This window comes from Mustelus asterias, chromosome 15 (genome assembly GCF_964213995.1).
Source record: "Mustelus asterias chromosome 15, sMusAst1.hap1.1, whole genome shotgun sequence".
Lineage (NCBI taxonomy): Eukaryota > Metazoa > Chordata > Chondrichthyes > Carcharhiniformes > Triakidae > Mustelus > Mustelus asterias.
This window is the reverse complement of record NC_135815.1, coordinates 12,938,556-12,961,032: the sequence shown is the minus strand read 5'-3', so window position 1 is coordinate 12,961,032 and position 22,477 is coordinate 12,938,556. Positions and strand designations below refer to the sequence as shown.

General features: G+C 39.5%; 1 protein-coding gene across 2 annotated transcripts in view; it reads right to left on the bottom strand.

Annotated features, from left to right (window-relative positions):
• Positions 1–8,745: 8,745 nt before the first annotated feature.
• The window catches only part of cnsta (consortin, connexin sorting protein a), a 54,544-nt gene continuing 40,812 nt past the window's right edge, over positions 8,746–22,477 (bottom strand). For both annotated transcript variants that reach the window (XM_078229508.1, XM_078229507.1), the window contains exons 9-11: positions 19,438–20,354; positions 13,760–13,889; positions 8,746–11,889 (exon numbers count right to left, since the gene is read on the bottom strand). In XM_078229508.1, coding sequence (XP_078085634.1) covers positions 11,684–11,889; positions 13,760–13,889; positions 19,438–20,354 — 1,253 coding nt within the window. In that variant the 3' untranslated portion in view covers positions 8,746–11,683. The remainder of the gene's footprint in view (positions 11,890–13,759; positions 13,890–19,437; positions 20,355–22,477) is intronic.

Sequence of the window (22,477 nt, the reverse complement as noted above, 5' to 3'; positions counted from 1 at the left end):
TGAGTTAAACACCAATAAAGTAATTTACTATGAAATGCATTTTTCTCCTATTCCAATACTTGTTCTTTTTGCCAAAGTCAACTTTTTCAGAAGCATTGAGCTAAAATAGTCTTGGCATTGTGGATATTTTCTATTGTATTTGTATATTTAACTAATAGAACATGTTTGCATACAATCAAGCAAGCAGGAATGAGCAGAGGCAACATGGTTCAAATGCAGTGATTTATTATTCACCAGTCTGTAAATTAGTTGAATTTCATGTCTCTCAAACATGAAGGCAGTATTCAATTCAATCTCCATGGGAATCCATCTTAAATTTTGAAGAACACATTGAAAGAAGCCCAAAATTCACAGTCCAACATTAAATAAAATTGAGTGACCCTGGGGAAGAAACTAAGCCAAATAATAAATGGGCTTGGAACATTGCTTCATTCTTTCCATTCAGTGAGTTTTTGTTTCTTCAACCCAATTTTCAATATTCAGATGTAAGGTTTGTTGTACATTCACTTCTAAACACTACTCAAAACAGAACAAACTTTATTTTCTGAAAAATTTTAAGCAGACGTATGGTTTATTTATCAATTTGTAACTGATTTTCTTTCTGCAAAATCTTACAGCAGTTGTCAAATAACCAGTTTTACTTGAGCATTGGGTAAATTTGTATTTTATACATTAGCATGTTAACTCGTGTGGAAACAACATGAAAAGGATATTATACAAATAAATGGCATAATGTAACTTGATTGTCGCACCAGGCAAGACTGTTCTCTTCCTGTTGGGGAGCACTTTGGCGGTCACGGGCATTCGGCCTCTGATATTTGGGTAAGTGTTCTCCAAGGCAGCCTTCACGACACATGACGGCAGAGTCGCTGAGCAGAAACTGATAGCCAAGTTCCACACACATGAGGACAGCCTCAGCTGGGATATTGGGTTCATCTCACACTATCTGTAATCCCCACAGCTTGCCTGGACCTGCAGAGTCTCACTGGCTGGAGACAATACACATCTCTTTAGCCTGTCTTGATGCTCTCTCCACTCACATTGTTTGTATCTTAAAGACTTGATTAGCTGTAAGTATTCGCATTCCAACCATTATTCTGTAAATTGAGTGTGTGTCTTTATATGCACTGTTTGTGAACAGAATTCCCACTCGCCTGAAGAAGGGGCTTAAGGCTCCGAAAGCTTGTGTGGCTTTTGCTACCAAATAAACCTATTGGACTTTAAGAAGTTTAACACCGGGTTACTGTGTTTACCCCAGTCCAATGCTGGCATCTCCACATCATTTTGATCAGATAGCCAGTTACCTATCCAATCGGCCAACTTTCCCTCTATCCCACACCTCCTTACTTGCATCATAAGCTGACCATGGGGGACCTTATCAAACACCTTACTAAAATCCATGTATATGACATCAACTGCCCTACCTTCATCAACACACTTAGTTACCTCCTCAAAAAATTCTTTCAAATTTGAGGCACGACTTGCCCTTCACGAATCCGTGCTGACTATCCCGGATTAATCCACATCTTTCTAAATGGTCGTAAAGTCCATCAACTTACCAACCACCGAAGTAAGACTAACCGGCGTATTATTACCAGGGTCATTTCTATTCCCTTTCTTATACAAAGGAACAACATTTGCTACTCTCCAGTCCTCTGGCACCATCCCCGTGGACAGTGAGGACCACGGTACAGGTATTTGGTACAGAAATGTTAGTGATAGAACTGTAGCATTTAAAATGGATTTGTCTAATTTTACAGCGGATTGTAAATGAGAATATTTGGTAATAAGCAACATAATTAGCTGGAAACTGGATTTAATTTACAGAATATACCACTGAGCAGTAATGACAACAAAAAGGTACTTGCACTCCCTTGGAAGCATTTGTGTGTTTCTTCACTGTAAATTACCGGATGTCTATGTAATTACCTCCTTGAAGCAGCAGTGCTTATTATGGCTCACATCATATTAGCAATCAAGATTAATCCAAGTCATTACAAACTGATATGTCTTCATGTTGTAAAAGAATACAAACATTTGTCCTGTCATGTGGTTCTAGTTTAGTTGGTTCACTTGCATATTCTTAAGTGCTACAGTTTACAGGCTTTGCAAGAGGCAGTTGCTCTTTTATCTACATTAATGATGCTGTGGCAGGAGCTATTGCCTTTAATTATTTTCTAAATTAGTCATTGATTTAAAAATTAGATGCAATGATTGTCATCTGAAAGGTGCACTCTGAAATTAGGGTTGACTTGGATATAATGACATTCTGGTAATGATTGCAATTGTGGTTGCAGTTTGAGGCTGAGAGTAATTCGAGATATACGTGGCACTGTCTGCAGCCAGAATGGCAGACCAATAGCTTTTGCACCAAGGGCCCTAACTGCCATAGTCTTGTTATGCCCAAATAAATAAGGAACTCCTCACCCTAATTTTCACTTGTCAGAAATTCCACTTCATATATGGTCATCTAAGTATCCTTCAAATATCTCTTCTCAGTGTCTGCACAGCTGCAGCACAAAGCTACAGTTCTACAACCCTTAGTGTTGTCAACAAACATGGAAAGGAGCTGTACCTTGCTGATGCCTTTTCCAGAGGAATACTCACACCACTGACCAGGCACAGGGTGACCGTACAAGTGACCATAGAGGTGCTTTTCTCTTGTAGCATGCAGATGCCCTACACGTGGACATCACATGCAGACAGAGTGCTCAAGGGAGCTTCTCCATGAGCTACACACATTCCCCATCAGTGATGAACTAATTGTACAAGATGGACTGATAGTGCATGGCCAGTAGTTTGTCATCCCCACCTGCAGAGGTACTCTACCTAGCAACTCCATCAAGAGCACCCATGGTTAGATGCAATCAGATACAGAGCAACATTTTAAGTGGAATAGACTCCAAACTTATTTTAGTTGCATTAACTTCAGGATTGCTCATCAGTTTCTCAAGCATATGACCCCCCCTACAATTAAAACTTTAAAGATTTAATTCCTATGTTTTTAGATATGAACCAGATATCCACAACAATATGTACATTAGCATTCATGGAAAAGTCAATAACAAAAGGGAACAATCAATTTTCTGTGCTGCGTATCTTCCAACCAGAATTTTGTACACCATTAATTCCCAGGCTTCTGTGATACCTACGTTAAATCTATCCAATTCTCAAAGTTGGTTAAATCTGCTTACCCTATCCAGAGAGGCAATACTGATCATAAGGGCATCACAGTGGTTAGCACTGCTGCCTCACAGCAACAGGGGCTCAGGTTTGATTCTGGCCTTGGGTGACTGTGGAGTTTGCACGTTCTACCCATGTCTGTGTGGTTTTCTCTGGTTGCTCCGGTTTCCTCCCACTGTCCAAAGATTTGTAAGTTAGGTGGATTGGTTATGCAAAATTGTCCTTAGTATCCCATGATGTGTAGGTTAAGGGGAATTTAGCGGTGTTAATACATGGGGTTATGGGGTTGGTCCATGGCAGGCCTAGGTAAGATGCTTCTTTGGAGACTCCTGTCCTGTAGGGATTCTATAATCCATAAACTGTACATTTTAAAAATTATTTATTGCAATGTGATGTTTGATGATTAATAACAAGCCATATCTCTAAGGACATGCTCAAGGGTAAGCTTGCTGTCAGACATGGGCAATCTGTTGATCTCATGCTATGATACAAGGATGTCTGCAAGCAGGATCACAAGTGATCGAGATTGGAATCAATGCATAGGAAGTCTTTGCTGATTGCCTGTCTCTAGGCAGCAGCAAAGATGTGGAAAAGTAGAGGTCAAAGGAACTAACCAGATGGCAGAAAAGAGAGCCCATGGAAAGGAATAAGGTTAACCTCAGGTGTGCCAGCTTCAGAAGGATTCTCACAAAGCAGCCTCTACAGCCACAACAGATAGTTCAATCCAGAGTGACATACACCTTGAGTGCAGTCCATTGCCTCGAGACAGATGGATTCCATTCATTCATTAAATAGTAATCATCATACAGAATGGAAGATTGCTCTAAACTATTACACTACTTAAATTGTCAGACATTTAAACAGTAGACTTTCAGGAGAAAATTGTCAATGTATGCATTTAAAACTGAAGTGATTAAGAAGCACCAAATGTTGAACAGGTGACAAAAAGAGCATAAATCCAAGTACAACTGGGAAAGTCTGTCAGTGATTAATGTGTTACTGTAGCTGTCTTCCATTATGAAAGAAAAATCTGGTTTCTTAAGAACTTAACAAGTTTCCTTTTCTCACCATTTTGCTATTGTGTTCCACTGGCGAGAAGTCTGCAAGTCAGAAAAGCAGCAAGTTCCAGCTTTGTCCACCTAATTCCTTTGAAGTGAGATTTATAGCCAACGTTTACACCATAAGTACAATAGACAGCGCAATAGAGATAAATATCTAAAGGAAGCACAGATCTGCATATTGATGCAAGTATAGGGCATTGTCACAGATTTCCAGACAAATGAGTTAAGTGCCAAAATCTAATCACTATGGACAAGCAGATCTATCCGAATACAAAAATCCCGGCTATTTGTAAAATGAACCATTCTGTATTTTAAATCAGTGAAGCAAATTTTCATGAGGAATTGCCATGATTTTGACACACAGCCGTTATTTGCCCTTTATTTAAATGATAACTAAGCATTTGTAACGTACACAGAAGAATCAAGTGTGTTATTGTTTTGTCAAAAGAATTAGTGAGCATATATGATTCCATTAGAAACTTCTGAATAAAAGTTTATCCCTCAACAATCTATGAAAATAATTCTGCTTTTTCCAACAAGTGTACAGAAATGTATTTTGTGGTTTTGTGGGGGCCATGAGATATACAAAGCTTATGCTTCACTCAAACACACAAAAATTCACCTTTCACGCATTGTGAGTTAATGTCGATCCAGCTTGTCTCAAGTATGAGAAATTTCCATTTGGAGGGTATAGGGAGATTGTTGAACTTAGGTATTTAATTCTGCCTAAATCAATGTGAAATCTTAAATGTCTAACATCAGAGAAATCACTTCAGTTTCTAAAGATAAGTTGGTTTCCCCCCACAATCCCTTTGGAAATAAAAATGGCATCAAGACAAAAAAGTTCTTTGCATAATTAATTTGAGGCATTTCATTTGGCTAAAAGGCTTCAGCTCATTTACACCCACACCATTCAACGCAAGTTAGATTTACAGATTGCATTAAAAATTAATTTCCATTCATTTCACTGCTGTTATGGAAGCTGCACTTCCTCTGGAGTAAGATGCTTGCACGTGGACAGAGAACCAAAAACGTAGAGCAACTGGTCAAGGGAATTGTGACTAGGACACAGACAAACGGCCTTTTTATTAAAAACTGTACGCAGATGCAACAAGGATAATGATTCCTTTCCAAAAAAAAAACCCCCAACCTCTAAGCACAGCTGGTTTAATCTCGATACATTGCAAATGCTTGTGTCATTTTAATTTATACACACGAACAGATTACATTCACGAAATAAATCCTGTGAAATTATCCAGGTTTAGTAGAGAACATTTGCAACACATCTGTTCTGGATAAAGTTATACGTCACTGAATCGAGCACCACCAACCACTCAATCTGTAAATTTAGAAAAAGAAAATCCCCAAGTGTCTCAATGCAAATTGTAGATTTTAATATTGTAAATTTTAAGAGAATCTACGTAATTAGGTCTTCAATTCAGCCTTCATATACGTAGAGAACGTCTGTTTGATCTCTAGCAGCACAACATTTTTCCGAAGATTCATATACTGCTCTGGTTGAGAAGGCAACGTGTAACATCTCTCTAAAATAATGTGCAGAAGAGGGAGATTGTACAAGAAGGAGATTGTGCAAGGAGATTGTACAATAGCAGCCTGGGGTGAATCAGTTACTTATCTTTCCTCTCTGGTGTAATTCACCTCTCTCAATGTTGCTGACAATTGCAGATCCATTTGAATCATAACATTTTGTGCCAAGAGACGGTGCATTGTTGCTCCTCTCTCTCCAGAACAGAAGTTCTACCCTGAAAGGTGGAGTTCTGTTGCTGAAGTTCCATTTCAAGTCTCACCCTCTTCACACAACTAACCCACCCCCAAACACAAGTTCAAGACAAGCAAAGTGAAGTCACAGGGTTGGTCTTGGATTTGCTTCAACCTCCTTGTGTGAGAAGTGAAGTTTGTGTTTCAGACGGGGAAGCATAAACTTGTGAAACCTTCAAGACTGCAAAATAAAGGTTTGGACACATCATTTTGTTACTAAGATCAGAAATACAGGTGATAGGAGTTAGGTAGCAGGAAACATTTATTTGCAATCAAAAGGACCAGTGGATGGTGTTCCACTAATCTGAGCTTCACATTAATCAGGATGGTGCTTGTGACGATTTGGGTGGGGAGGTGATCAAATCACTGATGATTGATGCAATTGAGAAGAAAATCAAGATAATTTCTTCTTCTTGGATCGAATAAACAGATAAATGAAATAGTTTAAAGTTTTAAAGTTAAAAGTTTATTTATTAGTGTCACAAGTAGGCTTACATTAACACTGCAGTGAAATTACTGTGAAAATCCCCTAGAAATAGGAAAACCATACAGCAATAATCCAAGTACTATCAGCATTTGATCATGAATTTGTACACATGCAGGGGTGGGGGGAATTTAATGGGGCCCCTGGGAGGGGTTTGGGAGGCAGGGGGTACTGGAGATTAAGGAGGGTCGAGTACCCATCACCTTCCTAACATGCCAGCAGCAGGGCAAGAAAAGGACGACATTCCTGCCTGGTGGTCGATTGAAGCCCTTAGTTGCCAAGTAGGGCCACTGCTGCTCGCATTTTACTAATGATGGGAAGAGGGGTACCTTTGCCACATGGGATGATCAATCCGTAAAAGCTGATGTCTTCCCTGTAGGCTCCAGTGTGGGTTCTCATCCCACCCCCCTCCACTTCCCCAGCAATGAGCACCCCATCTTGCTCACTCTCACTGGGGCCTATAACCTCAACCCACTTATGTTGGTCCAAGGGAGGTGTCCATGCTTGACCAGCAGTTCCAGAGATGGGCCTTATTCCTTGAAGGACAGTAGTCCCAAAACAGCTCATTTGTTGCCCGATGGTCAAGAATTTGCTCAAGGGCTCCCCAAAATAGCTAAGGCAGGGGTTCTGGCCTGCCTTAGGGGCCATCATGGATTATCCCACTGTTTCTCAGTCTTGTCAGTGTTGTCATGGTTAAAGAAAAAAATCTTAAAATAAGCTTTTCAAAAACAATTTTGTTATTACTTCTAGAATACAGTACGAGGCGCTTACTATGAAACTTGACTAGTAGTTTTATATAGCCAGCTATCCATAATATAATATATCCATAATTATTAAAATGCTTGAATTTATTACGTACTTCCTATTTTCCCATTCTTTTCCATGTTTGAGTGTCACATCTGAATATTAATTTTAACTCAAGTATGTATGTGTATACACACACACACAGTTACGAGCAGGTATGCTTTTCATTAATTCGCTTTCATTCCTCCCAATGTTTTGTGTGGCTGCATTCCAAAATCTATTTGAGGCCCTTTTTATTTTAAACAATGCTGAATGTTACTTGCCAGGTCCATCTCTGAATCTGCAGGCAAAAGTTTAACTTCTCAGTTCCAGATTTGAACTATTCTTCCTTCAGTTTAGGACCCCTCCCATCATAGATATTCCTTGCTGCCGCCACAGTTCCCAGGTCACAACATCGTGGGCCGAAGGGCCTGTTCTGTGCTGTTCTATGTTCTATGTCACTGCTGCTTCTATTCTCCTTTGATCCTGGAGCCTGTTTTTAGGCTTCTGTTCTGTACCTGGACTTACTTCTACCAAGAAGGAAGCAGCACTATTTCCACTGCTGTTTCAGGCCTTCTGTCAACCACCTGCCCTACCACTTGTGTTCCTTGTGCCTGGCCCCAAAAAGGACCAGCACTCCACTACCACCATTTCAGACCCAGGCATCTGCATGGCCACCTTCAATTTGCCTCCTTTATCTTACCAGGAGACATTACGTTCATTCTGCCAACACCCTAACAAGAACAGGGAAGACAGGAACTTGACAAGATGATATGAGCAGGGTTATATTGCAATTGGCCATCACACTTGTGTAGCCTACTGACACAGATGGAGGGCAATTTTCAGCCTACATTTTTGCCAGCAGAGTCACGTTTTCTGATTCTTGTGGGCAGAGAAAGAGAGCCCCCGATATCTCCATGGTGATGGTTGAGGGGAGGAACAGTTCAACCTCTGCCCTGATCAAGGCGCCCTTTAAAGACAGTGCCCTGATCTCTGTGAAGCCAGCCTGGCTAGCTCTATCAGACCCTCTCCTCCACCAGACAGACGGTGAGAACCCCACCTACACAGCTTTTTTCCTCCAAGGGCCTGAATATCTGGACTAGAAACGTGGCAATGGAGCTGGAGAGCTACTCGCTGGATTTCAGTCAGAGCCTGACATCTTGAAAAATACAGTAAGATTCCACTGATTGTCTACTTAGGCAACATATAGAGGGTGGTTGGTGCTCATTGAACCATCTCCCAGCTGGAATCATCATCTTCAAGAGGCTGAGGGCCAAAACTGGCAGAAAAAAGAAAGTTCATTGCCAGTTCATGGAAGCCTGTGACACATTCAGTTGCAATCACACCCGCAGTTAAATGTGTTCTTCACACAGTTACAATGAAGACAGTTTAAAGGCTAACTTGTACATTAACATACATAAAAACAATTACCTTAAATGAGGGAAAATCCATACAAAAGGTTTAACTCGTGATTTTCTATTTAAGATCAACATAAATCACAAGTTGCAATCTCAAAATACATGGCCAGTGATGGAAATTACGTGAATCACTTTACAACAGATAATTCCATCTTCAAGTCACAATTCTGTGTACAGGTTTTACATTTTAAACCAATACTAATAAAATTACTATACAGTGTACTTCATGACATTATGGGGGACATGGTAAATCATTTCTGGTGAAGAATGCAATAAGTGTGACATGATACAAAATGAATAAATCATTTAACAATTCATACATTAAGCACCCAACTCAAGAGGTTTAGCGTACAGAGCACAATCTTACAGATTTCTAAAGTGTTAACATGCCAGTCATTTGAATTTACAAAAACAGGAGGAAAATAAAGCTGAAATGATCTGCTCTACATATAGCATTATTTACATTAAATAAATTAAATTTTCCAAATCATTATCTTTTTATAATAGTGTACTGATCCAGCCAGTAACACACAGATAATCTATTGCGTCCTCTACAATATCATCATGCGCCATGATACAATCCAGGTTAAAAGCTGGCAACTTTATAGATACATATTATTTAAAAGTTGCTAAGCTAAAATTTAAGGCCCTTTTTACTGACATTTTTTAAATCGATGACATCATTCAGACTGAGGGATAAATTAACTGGCAAATCCCCTCACCCAACCTGCCAGAGCATTTTTACAATATTCAGCACGGAACAGTAATATCAAAGAAGGATAACAATGATTGCTCACTCCTATTTACACAGATGGACTTGATAAACACATAACTAATACCCACAAAGAGAAACAAAAAACGGAAGCTTGAAATAAAACCTCAATACAGAACAGCAAAGCAGGTCTCTGCACCTGGAAAGGGTAACCCCTCTGTCTCAGCTGCCGACTTTCCACCTGCACAATTGTAACGCACACAATATTGACAGATGCCGATGGATTAGAAAATAGAGATCTGTTTATAGAAGCAAGGCTTAAAAAGTGCTATGCAATGACACTGAGGAGGAGGTAAGGTAACTCAATCTGCTACAACCAATTTGTGTGCATACTGTGTGTAGAGACCTGCTCTTTCCTTAACAAAATGTTTTGCAGTTTTCTAAAAAAAACTAATAGTTTAAGCTTGAATTAGTCATTTCTCTCAAGATCAATATTTCACACCTCAAAGTCAAAATTGATGAGACATGCGTTTTGCAATATTGTATGCACTTTGAATTGCAGTAATCAGACTTCAAGTTGTCAAATCTTTTACAGTGTACACAGCATTCTCCTGCATCCATGTGACCCAGTAGTAATAAATCTCTAACTCCTTAAACGCCTTTTCTCCCAACTTTATTCCACAATGTCAGTTTGCCTCAAACTTGCAAAGGACTAAGCAGCAGAACCTCAGGACACAACCTGCAGACAGCTACCAGCAGCAAAGACAGAAGCCTGAGTGTAGAATAGGCTTCCACCTTCCAGCCTTGTTGGTTGCAGTATTTAGGCGATAACAGCAAAACGAATAAGATTTGTACCTTCAAACAAAAGTCAAGATAACCTCAAAATATGCCAAGTTAACATTTTACATAACAAACACAGAAATGCTCAGCATACTTTATGAACAGCTAGAAGTAATTATAAGGCTAACTCCACAAAGGCTTCAATGGCATGTACCATGCCACTAATCTGCAAAGTGGCAGAAAGCCTAACCGCAAGAATTGCTCAATCCTGCTCAAAATAGAGCGAAGAACACTCAGGAGGATTTGACCAAGTTCTCCACTCTAGATGTAACTTAATGCCACTTCCAAAGCCCTTTGAGTGCCTCTCCCTCACTTCCTAACCCCATTTTCTCCCAACACTACTGAGATAGGGGATTTGATATGTGGAGAAATCCCTAGATCTGACCTCTGTATAATATAAACAACGTGCTCAAGCAACTGCCACACTAGGAAACACTGATGCATCACAAAGTAGGACACCAGCATTTTGATTTTTAAATAATGGGTTTTGACAAATTATCTAAAATGAATAAAAATGAAACTAAAGTTAACCAAATAAACTCAAATGATGAGAAGGAACTATTGGTGAAATTGTCTCACTGCCTGATGTCATCTCGCTCACTCGGACACCTCCAGTTAACAGCAAATCATTGATTCTCAGTGAAATTCCCTGTCAGATGTGACAGATTCCTGAAAAATAGCACTGATATGTACATTTGAATATTAAATGAAAATAGAAAGTGTTACCCTAGCAGTAACAAACTGCTGAAAAACATTCATTTGTGCGCTTACATTTTTTTTAGACTGGGGTGCAGAGATAAAGAGCTGGAACAAGATAAAAAAGATTGAGAGAGATAAAAATCAGACTAATTTTTAAACACCACGGTATCACTGCCAAATGTGAGGTCTGTAGAAAACAGTGAAAGTTATTGATGAAAAACAAAGACCTGTGGCAGCAAAGGAACCTGAGCACAAATAAGATGGTCCTGAAAGAAAAACAATATAGACTATATGACACATCATGATTTTAAAAGGAAAAAAAGACAAGTAAAAACTATTACAAAAATCAATGTAAAAATTGTCTGTTCACATTTAAATGAAGAATTATTCTATGATCTATTATAAATCCAAATGATGTGCAGATTGCCCTAAAAGGCAAATTATACAAAAGCCATTTTTTTCAAAGAAGTGATTGGCAAAGCCTGCTGTCCGCTCAAATTCTGCAAACAGTATTAATGGAGTTGCATATTTATCCTTCCCTGTCATGTCAACCTTTGATTTGTTTTGCTGAGTCCAAAACTCCAGCTCTGAAGTTCCTGTGCTGTGTCCTATTGACACGGTTGTATCTCAGCAGTTGCTGCATTGTAGCACTTTTCAATGTGGTCCTTCTGAATCCTGACTTACACAGTGACTTCAATTCTATTTATACAGATAGAGTGTTACTTTAAGAAAATAACAGCCAGTGCTTTGCCTTCTCAATGCCTTGCTGGAACTGAGCATAGTAAAAGTTCATTTGGGCTGTGAAATCTCTACAGACACTGGACTCCAGATCACCAAACGTGCAATAAAGTGCTGTCCCTCCGACACTCAAAAGTACTGTGACAATGCACAGCAGGACCAGGAGGAGGCAGGAGTTGCCATTTACTTCGTCTAAGGAAAAGTAATAAAAATTGAGTCAGTGTATTGACGTGTGATAACAATGAAGTATGATGCATTAACAAAAACAGTCTCCTAACACACCTGATATTAAAAAAAGGACAAGTTGTATTTGCAACTGTTTCGAAACAGCCATATTGCTCATACTGTCTACAGATTTGGGACATCATCAGCCTCTAATATTATTTCAGTATCATTCATAACTGGAGATGATCCATTCACCTTCCAAAGTTGTGCAAAACCACAACAAAGGAGTAGGTAGACCAGCTCCCAGGCCATCGTTAAATGGCACTTTGAATCAATGACTAGAAGATGCAGAAGACTCTAAGAACACACAAAACAGGAGGGGCAGGACATGTGGCCCTTTGAACCTGCTCTACCATTCAGTAAGATCGTGGTTGGTCTTTTATCCAATCTCCACTTTCCTGCCCTACTCCCATATCCCATGAATGAGTTTTATTCAATTTCTTTTTGCTGTTTGATGGACTTGACTTACACTCAGTCTATTCACAACATCACGACAATTGAAAGGTTGCTGTGGGTATAGGGTGTTAGGGTACAAGATCAGAAATCCCAAGGTATATTGTGAAGTTGGACTAGACCCCAACTATTTGCTACTTTGGCAATGAGGATAAGGTGTTTCACTCCAGTTGTGATTCTACTGACACACTAGGAAGCTTTCATCAAAACAAACTCTATTTAGTAGTTTAACTGTAACAAATGATTTAGCTCAACATTTACCAATTGAACAATGCTTGAACGTGACAAGATACACTTCTTAACTGCTAACCTATCCCTATGAGTTTCAATTCAAGCAATATTCCTCTTCTCTTGCTTCTTTTAGGACCAGGCAGAAAACTATTTTAAAATAAAACTATGCATCTTCCCTGCAGGCTTAGCTTCTCCTATTAGCACATGACTACCTCGTGTCAATCAACTTAATTAAAACTCTACTCTCAAAGCCCAAGGGAAATCTAAACAAACACAAATGCATGAGCTCTGTTTAGACAAGCACACCATGAGCTAAAATCAGCCATTATCCTGCATTCTCAACATTTGAGCTGCCTGTTGCCCAAATCAGCACCGTGTAAAACAGAACTGAATTTTAAACATACTCCTTACAAGAAGCATGATAAAAATACATTTCTTAAAGGCACAGTATTATCACAATGGGCATGAGGTGGAAACTATACCCTGCAGTGACATGAAGCCAGGCTCTGAAGTTCTGAAATGCTAAAAATTAAATTCTTGAAGCATCCACTAATTTTTCTAGGTTTACAAGATAATTAGTGGCAAAGACTGATGTTTTACTACCTCAAGATAAAACTCCACTGACTCTAATTGATAGAATGTACTTTCAAATGTATGAAAAATAGTTACTGAATCATGCACACAGTAAGACTGGGAACAACACTAAATAGAGAGTACAACAATATTGATCTTCTAATGACATATCCTTATCACGGAATTGAACCTTAGTCCATGTGATATAGTGGATCAATTGAGTATCCTAAAAGAGAACGCTCTGAAAATGCTATAATCACATTACGTTGAAGGTTGGAACAAAGGCACTTGATTTGACCTACTTCAGGTTTGATATCACCCGATCTCAGAATGCTACACTTTATTGCACTGATCAAAATAGAACATTAAATTCTGCTGTTCGGTAAGACATGTGGCTATTGAGCTTTATTTAGTTTTTATAAAACTCCTGTAAAGTCTGTACTAGTTATCACAATTATTTTCAATAGTTGTCATAATTCATTCATTCTACACTCAACTAACCAGAGTCTGAGGTCTTACAACCCTGTCCTAATATTTACATCAAAAATGTGCACAGGAAAGCTAAGAGTTGTCATCTTACCGTTCTCCAGTGTATCCTGGGGTTCCTGAAATCTTACTCTCCTCTTTGACTGCTTCTGTTGCAGCCGTAAGACTTCTTTGTCTGCATTTCTTTTTTTCAGAATAGACACCAGGCCCTCTGGGTGGGTATTCTGTATAAAAAGGAGCAGAATAACTTACACCAGAAGCATTTTTCTACATTTCCCAAAGAGATAAATGCGAGGTGATGCATTTTGGTAGATTGAACCAGGGCAGGACTTACTCAGTTAATGGTAGGGCATTGGGGAGAGTTACAGAGCAAAGAAATCTAGAGGTGCAGGTTCATAACTCCTTGAAAGTGGAGTCACAGGTGGACAGAGTGGTGAAGGCATGCTTGGTCTCATTGGTCAGAACATTGAATACAGGAGTTGGAACGTCTTTTTGAAGTTGTACAAGACATTGGTATGGCCACACTTGGAATACTGTGTACAGTTCTGGTCACCCTATTACAGAAAGGATATTATTAAACTAGAAAGAGTGCAGAAGAGATTTACTAGGATGCTACCGGGACTTGATGGTTTGAGTTATAAGGAGAGGCTGGATAGACTGGGACTTTTTTCTCTGGAGCGTAGGAGGCTGAGGGGTGATCTTAGAGGTCTATAAAATAATGAGGGGCATAGATCAACGAGATAGTCAATATCTTTTCCCAAAGGTTGGGGAGTCTAAAACTAAACGGCATAGGTTTAAGGTGAGAGGGGAGAGATACAAAAGGGTCCAGAGGGGCAACTTTTTCACACAGAGGGTGGTGAGTGTCTGGACCAAGCTGTCAGAGGCAGTAGTAGAGGCGGGTACAATTTTGTCATTTAAAAGACGTTTAGACAGTTACATGGGTACGATGGGTATAGAGGGATATGGGCCAAATGTGGGCAATTGGGATTAGCTTAGGGGTTTAAAAAAAAAGAGCAGCATGGACAAGTTGGGCCGCAGGGCCTGTTTCTATGCTGTAAACCTCTATGACTATGACTCTATGATCTCCATTTTAGAATAAATGGTGTGCATTGCAAGTCCATGGTTCCCACTTTGCCACTCCATAAAGTTGAAAATTACTATTCCATTGTTAACATGTTCAGCAACCACTGAATCAGATTTTAGGCCCTTCATTTAGTTTCTATGACTTGAGTGTAGTACTGAGGGAGTACTGCATTATTGAAGGTGTAATTGGTCAAGCCAGAAGTTAAACCCACAGTCAGTAAATCTTACACCAAGTTTTACATGTTTAAGAATGAAGATAGCAGCTTTTAATCACGTTTGTACAAAGACACTAGGAGGAACCCATTTATTCACATGAATGCTACTGGAACACACGGTGCTTGGATTAGCCTGCCACTTACAGGAAATCCAGCTGTCCCAAATGTTTCTTTGGATACAGGTTGCCACAAGAAGCGTTGAAGTGGATTTGCTGAATAAAGTACAGAATGTTTCTCACTATGGAAACCTTCAAACTCTATCACAATTGCCCTTTGTTATTGGTATGTCTACCTGGGATAAATTACATTACCACCTGAACTGCACAGTGCTCTAACAACTAAGACCTCATTCCACTTGACTTCACAGCCAATACTAGTGTTCAATGACATGGAAAGCTATTTTTAACAAACAAATTCATTTTGGCATGCTATAAAATCAGTGGATTTCTTTTTTAATTTTGCTACACAGAACAAAATATATATAGTTTGTGTAGAAACATAGAAAACAGGAGTAGGTCATTTGGCCTTTCGGGTCTGCTCCACCATTCAATATCATGACTGATCCTCCAGCTCAACACTCTTCCCATACCTCATGACACATTTAGAGTCTAGAAATCTATTTCCTTCTTAAATATATTCAGTGAGTTGGCCTGGACAGCCTGTTGTGGTAGAGAATTCCACAGGTTCACCACTCTCTGAGCGAAGAAGTTTCTCCTCACCTCAGTGCTTAATGGCCTACCCTGTAAGCTGAGACTGTGACCCCTTGTTCTAGGCTCCTCCAGCCAGAGGAAACAACATCCCTGCATGCAATCAGTCCAACCCTGTCAGACTTTTATACGCTTCATTCAGATCCCTTCTCATTCTTCCTAACCCTCCAGTGAATTTGCAGAAAAGTATGTATCCAATACATCAGTTGGAAATAATTAAGTGAACAAGGGAACCATACACTTTTAGGAATTCAGAGTAATTTAATGATAGCCCTCAGGTTTCGACAAATTAGTCAGAATGGCAGCCATGCCTGAACAGAGAGGACTGACGGTCAGCCTGGTTATTGTCTGATACAAGGCCTGAGGATCTATTGCTTCGGGGTAGTGCTGATGGAACAGAATGTGCCCACTCAGGTGGACATAAAAGATCCCATGGCACTACTTTAAGGTGTTGTGCCCAATATCCTGCAAATATTTATTCCTCAACCGATATCACTGAGACATTGGGAAAAGTTTCACTAAGATGGACACTAGTTCAGGGAAGAGGACTATAGAATGAATGTCAAGTGTTATAATGTAATGACTGTGTCCCTATCACATCTGGTAGAGATGAAGAATGGCAAGATGCCAGGGAGTTAAAGAACATTTGAATGAAGATATAACACCATCGAGTTCACTGACCCCATTTCTGTACCAATCTAAACTTTGCGTTTAATATTAACTTCTGAATAGGCTGTTGGTAGGTAACATGGGTTAAAATGTACAAACCAGAAGTACACACAGTTGCATTAATTTATCACTTGCATTGTTCAGCACATTATTTCACAGGTCAGTTAGCAGCCATGCTTTAATGGTGCAGAAAAAAGGCTTTAAATGCAATTTAATCTTTTGCTTCATTTTTAATGTCCAACTAAATCCACAGCTAAACAAAAACACCACCATCAACACTTCAACTCAACTAGGCAAAAAGATGATAACAAGTCTCCATTTAGTTTGGCTTTCAAGAAATGTTTGAGCAGTTTAGAATTGGCTTGACCGCAACACTTCCACCAGTAAACTGCAGTTTGGCAGACACTCGGGTTGTTGTGGAGGTAGTTCTGATCACTAGAATCATAGAATCCACAGTACAGAGGAGGCCATTCAGGCCATTGAGCCTGCACCGACAACAATCCACCCAGGTCCTGCCCTATCCCCGTAACCCCACATATTTACTCTCCTAACCCCCTGACATTAAAGGGGCAATTTATCATGGCCAATCAACCTAACCCACACATTTTTGGACTGTGGGAGGAAACCGGAGCATCCGGAGGAAACCCACGCAGACGGGGATGGGGGGGGGGGGGGATGTGCAAACTCCACACGGACAGTCACCTGAGGCCGCAATTGAACCCAGGTCCCTGGCGCGGTGAGGCAGCAGGGCTAGCATTGTGCCATTGTGCCACCTACTTCTCCATTTTTACTTATTACTGACATTCAACCTGTTTACATACATGTTTTTCAAAGTATACTCCATTTAGTACAGCATTTTATTCTTGAAGCAGGTAAGGACTGAGATATAGTTTTAATAAAATCCAGAGTACAACTGGTTTAATTCAATATATAGGTTCAGGCTAATCTTCCGAGTCATGTTTTTAGTATTTTAATCTCACTATACTTAAAATAAATTGCTTTCTAATATTGTCCCATCAAATAAGACAACAACATTTACTCAATTTTTAAGATCCTTTACTTTGCAAATCAGTCGGTGCGGAGTTTGCACATTCTCCCTGTGTCTGCATGGGTTTCCTCCGGGTGCTCCAGTTTCCTCCCAGAGTCCAGGTTAGGTGGGTTGGCCATGGTAAATTGCCCGAGTGTGCCAGGATGTGAGAGTTAGGGCGATTAACGGGGTAAATATTTGGAGTTACGGGGACAGGGCCTGGGTAGGATGCTCTGTCGAAGAGCCAGTGCAGACTCAATGGGCCAAATGGCCTCTTTCGACACTGTAGGGATTCCATGATTCTAATGTGACTCGGTCACTTTCTCAGTTTTACAAAGTGCTTCTTTTACTCCCACCAACCATCTGTTGATTTTACAATCTGCTTTCACTGGAGTTTTTGGAGCAATGTCACACACCTGGTAGCTTCCCCTTTGTAACAGTGTACACTTTCCAGCTCGATTTTAATCGTTCACTGCCAGGTTGCCACAATGTCAGACTTACATTAATTCCCTCCACCACCTCATTTCAACTTTCTCATCTTTGGGCAATCACCCTTGTGGGACAGTTCCACAGGTGTCAGCAGCCTCCTGGTATTTTTCCCAACAGACCATTCATCTCCTCAACAAACTGTGTAGGTTAATGGTCCATACTGTGCAACACAGCTAAATCTAATTCTGTCCTAGTCTGATATCCACTTAAACATTTTCTAGCAGAATAGCAAGGAAGACCAGGAACATTGTCTTTTTTTTAAATAAACCCTCCCTACACAAACACTGAAAACAACCAATGCAGCTTAAGAGTTTTGACCTAAAAAGGGGCATACTTAAATCTTCAGAATTTAATGAATGTGACATAACCCCATAAATCTGCTGGTGCCTCCCGTCAAAAGCATACCACACTTATCACTTTATTAATGGAATTAACTAAGGTAGTAACAGTGGTAAAATTGGTACACAAAATGCAAAAGAAAGATTAAAAACTTCAATCCAATTCAATCATTCTTGGTACTTGGTAGCACCTCAAGACACTAATAGGGTAAGTCTATGTGACATTACTCTCTACATTGGTCCCTTACAAACTACTGGAAGAGTTTGGCGAGGGTCAAGGTCTGTTGTGCTGCTGCCAGTCAATAATTGATGGGAGGTGATGTCCACAAGGCACTTCATTGTATAGTAAACCCTTATTAAATCACTTAACATAAAAACATTAGATTCCTTTTAAAAATAAAACTTCTCAAAAGTTAAAATGTTCCCTTTTCACCAATAAAGATCTATTCTGTGTTTCTCTGCCACAGTGACTAGTGTTGTCTAAACTTCCTTTTGAAACACTATGAAATGTCTTTCTTTTATTCCCAAAGAAATCAGTCTTTTAGGACTCCACAGTTTTGGTCGCTGGACCTTAGGAAGGACATACTGTACCACTTTGGCAGAGGGCACACATCCTGGGATGAGAAGGTTATCCTATAAAGAAGGATTGAGGCATTGTAAGAACCCAATGAATCATACAATTCTGATGGGCTTTACAGGATAGATAATGACACGCTAAAGTCTAGAACTAGGAGGAATAGACTCACGGTAAGCAGACATCCATTTGAGACTGAAATGGGGAGAGATTTCTTCACTCAGTTGTTTGTGAATCTTTAGCATTCCCTAGCCCTGAGGACTGTGGATGTTCAATTGAAGAGTATATTCAAGGCTGAGATCAATAGATGTTTGGAGACCAGGGGAACTAATGGATGGGGGTGGTGGGCTTAATGAGCCATATGGCCTATTTCTGCCTCTTATGTTCTATGTCAAGTGTGCTGGCAGCTTCGTCATCACCTGCAAGTCTTGGGGTTAAATGGATCAAGGGATATGCAAATTTGTTTTACAAACCAAAGCAAGCAGTTTAGAATTACAAATAAAAATGGGCAGAATTTGTCTCATCTGCACCTTAAGAAAAGGAAGGTAGGGTAGAAGAATACCTGTAATGAAAACACACACCATTTGTGTTTTGATTTTGAGCTCGAGTGCAAGTTACGTAAAAACGTCATTACTATAGATAATCAGATCAAAAGTAAAATAAACATTACCTCTTCTATCTGTATCTTTTTTGCAAGTTCATCCAAGGTAAGTGAACTGTCGTTCAACTGCATTGATAACTCATCAGTATCATTCTTCTGACAGGATGAGGCAACATCCCGTATGGAGTTGTAGAGTGCTTCAACATTCTCATCCTCTTGTTTTTCCGTAATTTCATTTGACATCCAATTCTCATTAAACTTTGCACTGCACGGAATTTCCTCCTCCACTTTTGAACCTACTTCCTCTGCCATCTGTTCACATCCGTTTATTTCATTCAAAAGATGTGCCTGGTTTTGCTCTGTTGCTTGGTCATCCATTCCTATACTTGCTTCCGAATGACCTGTATTCAGTCTAGACGTGGCCTCCTTATTTACACAATCATTGGAATCAATTTGAACATGTTTTTGGAAAGCGTGATTGCTTTGGTTGGATACAGCTTGCCCATCTGTAATGAACTGGACGGTTTTGTTACATTCCAGCAAATGTGTTTGCACATTTTCCTCCGTTCTGCCAGCAAACTTCAAATCATGATGTAGGCTTTCAGTTTGCTCTGCATGAAATAACGGAATAGTGTTTGTAACATCCTCTGTCTCGTCAGAGAAACCCTCTGTCTCAATTGTTTTTGCAGCAGTTAGCATGTCCTGGCAAGGCGTTGTGGCATGTGGCTGAGAGCAGATTTCATCTGTTGCAGTGTTTTCAGAATACAAATGTTCTGTCTCAACATCAAAGTGCATCATGCCCTTTGCTCCTGCTGCTTTTACATGTCCCTCCAGCGATGATTCAGCATCATACATCGCAGACTCTCCCTCAAAGCTTTTATCCACTGTTAATGCAATCTGTACAGATTCAATAAGGTCTTTTTTTCTGCCCTCAGTGACTTTCAATGATGCATCATCACATTTTGCAGGAGGTTGGTCAGAAAAACCTAATAACAGAGCAGAGGAACATACTTTTCAGGAGCAATTTAAGGTATTTGCTGCAGAGCCCTTTAAAAATTGATATGCTTCGACTTTGGATCTCCACTGCTGAGTGAAATCCCATCTGCCAATCCTGGCTCTGTTCCACTCAGTAAGCAGACATAAGTGACATTAAATTTTAATGGATTTTTATACATTATCCATTCAGGATCAGGCAGGCAGTCACATGATCACCAAGGTTGATGTACACTTACTGATAATTAACTATTCACAGTGAATTCAACTCACCAAAAACCGACATTAATTAGATTAAACCAGAATTTTTTTCATATTTTATGATCCTTGAATGGAATAATCAAATTTCAGAGTTCTGTCCAGGTAGAATTGCAAGATCAGCACTTACCATTTTAAATGGCCAGCAAACAAAAAAGGTCCATACAAATAAAAACGTTTCCTGTCTTTGCTTATTATAAACACCAAAGTATTTGTTCTGACACTCAGTAAGAAATAAAAATCAAATTTGATGTTTAAAATTGACAAGTGCACGAAGAATGGGGTTTTCTGCAATAAATTAGAATTTGAGCAGAAACTTGTGTTTGGCAATGATCTCTTTTCAACCTCTAATTTCCCATTGTTATTTCCAATAAAAGCTGCACAAAACCTTGCAACTCGATGTGCCAGAGGGGTGGCACAGTCCAGGCTACAACTTACTGGATATTAAAAAACAGAATCAATGAAATGCTGACACTTAGAAAATAAAATTGTTTCAATGACGTAATATTACAAAAATAAATTTAATCTTCATACTAAATTTATTGCTATGACACTTGACTAAGTGCTATCACGAATTGAAAGTTTAAAATATCTTGTAATTTCCCTGGATAGCGAACAGTCTAAAGTTAAACATTTTTATTGCTATTATCCCATTCTTTCATATTACATTATTGGCACACTGGAATTGAGTTCACTATGTACCATTCACCGAAAAAAGTTTTTTTTTAAATACACAAATCACTTGAGCCTATTTGGATGTAAAGATGTGCTTTCCTGTTTGCTTACTCATTTATTTGAGTAGTTGAAGTGATCTTCGCAGACCTGATGTTTTGCTAATAGGTGACTGACCCACAGCCACTAAACCAAGTTGCTGAAAGTGAACCAAATTGGGGCTACTGTGTGCACTTTACAGAAAATCAAAAAACATGTTAAAATTAAAGTCCATGTGATGGAAGGGATAGTGGCAGCATGTTGGCTAAAGGACAGGAAGCACACAGTAATAGTGAACAGTTGTTTTTCAGACCAGATAAATGTATACAGTTCCCTAGGGATCAGGATTAGGGCCTGTTTATTAACATATTTGATATATATTTATGATCTGGTCTTGCGTATACAGAGCATGATTTCATAATTTACAGATGACATGAAACCAGGACGACAGTCTCCAGAAGGACAGAGCAATGAAATGGGCAGACACATAATGCATGCATCTTCAGCAGATTTAAAACATCAACTGGCGGAGAGGGCAGACTCTGTGGTCAGCATGATACACTTTCAAAACCTCTTTTCTTTCCCTCAGGCCAGGATTAACTCTCTAACTGGTGGTGAAGAAGAGGAAGAAAGCTAGGCAGGTAAATCAAAACATGCAGCCAACTGTATGGAACTGCTTCCTGTCAAAAGGGGATTTAAGAGCATTTCAAGAGTTGATGTAACCCATTCTGTATTCTTCCTGGAAATTAATACATATTCAGAAAATACAGGACATTCGTTCCAAGCTCAGGTTTGCATCATTTCCCCCCCAAAGTAATGCCGGACCCTGATGAGCAAATTTGGAATTACATTCTCCTTGCATGCAGGTGGTAGTAATAACATGACCCCGCTTTGCAACTTGTGCAGGATATCTTGTACAGAGCAGAAAAGACTGATGCAACTTTTGATATTGGAGCATTGGAACAAAACGTGCATGAAGAATGTCCAAAATAATTAGGAAGCGGATTTAAAACAATATTCTTTTGTAATACCAAACAAGATGACTTCTAATTGTTCAAAACTCGAAATATGTAAAACATACAAATAGAAAAATGCGAGCAATTAACTATCCTGAAATATAAAAGGAAGCAAAGGGACAGATACATTT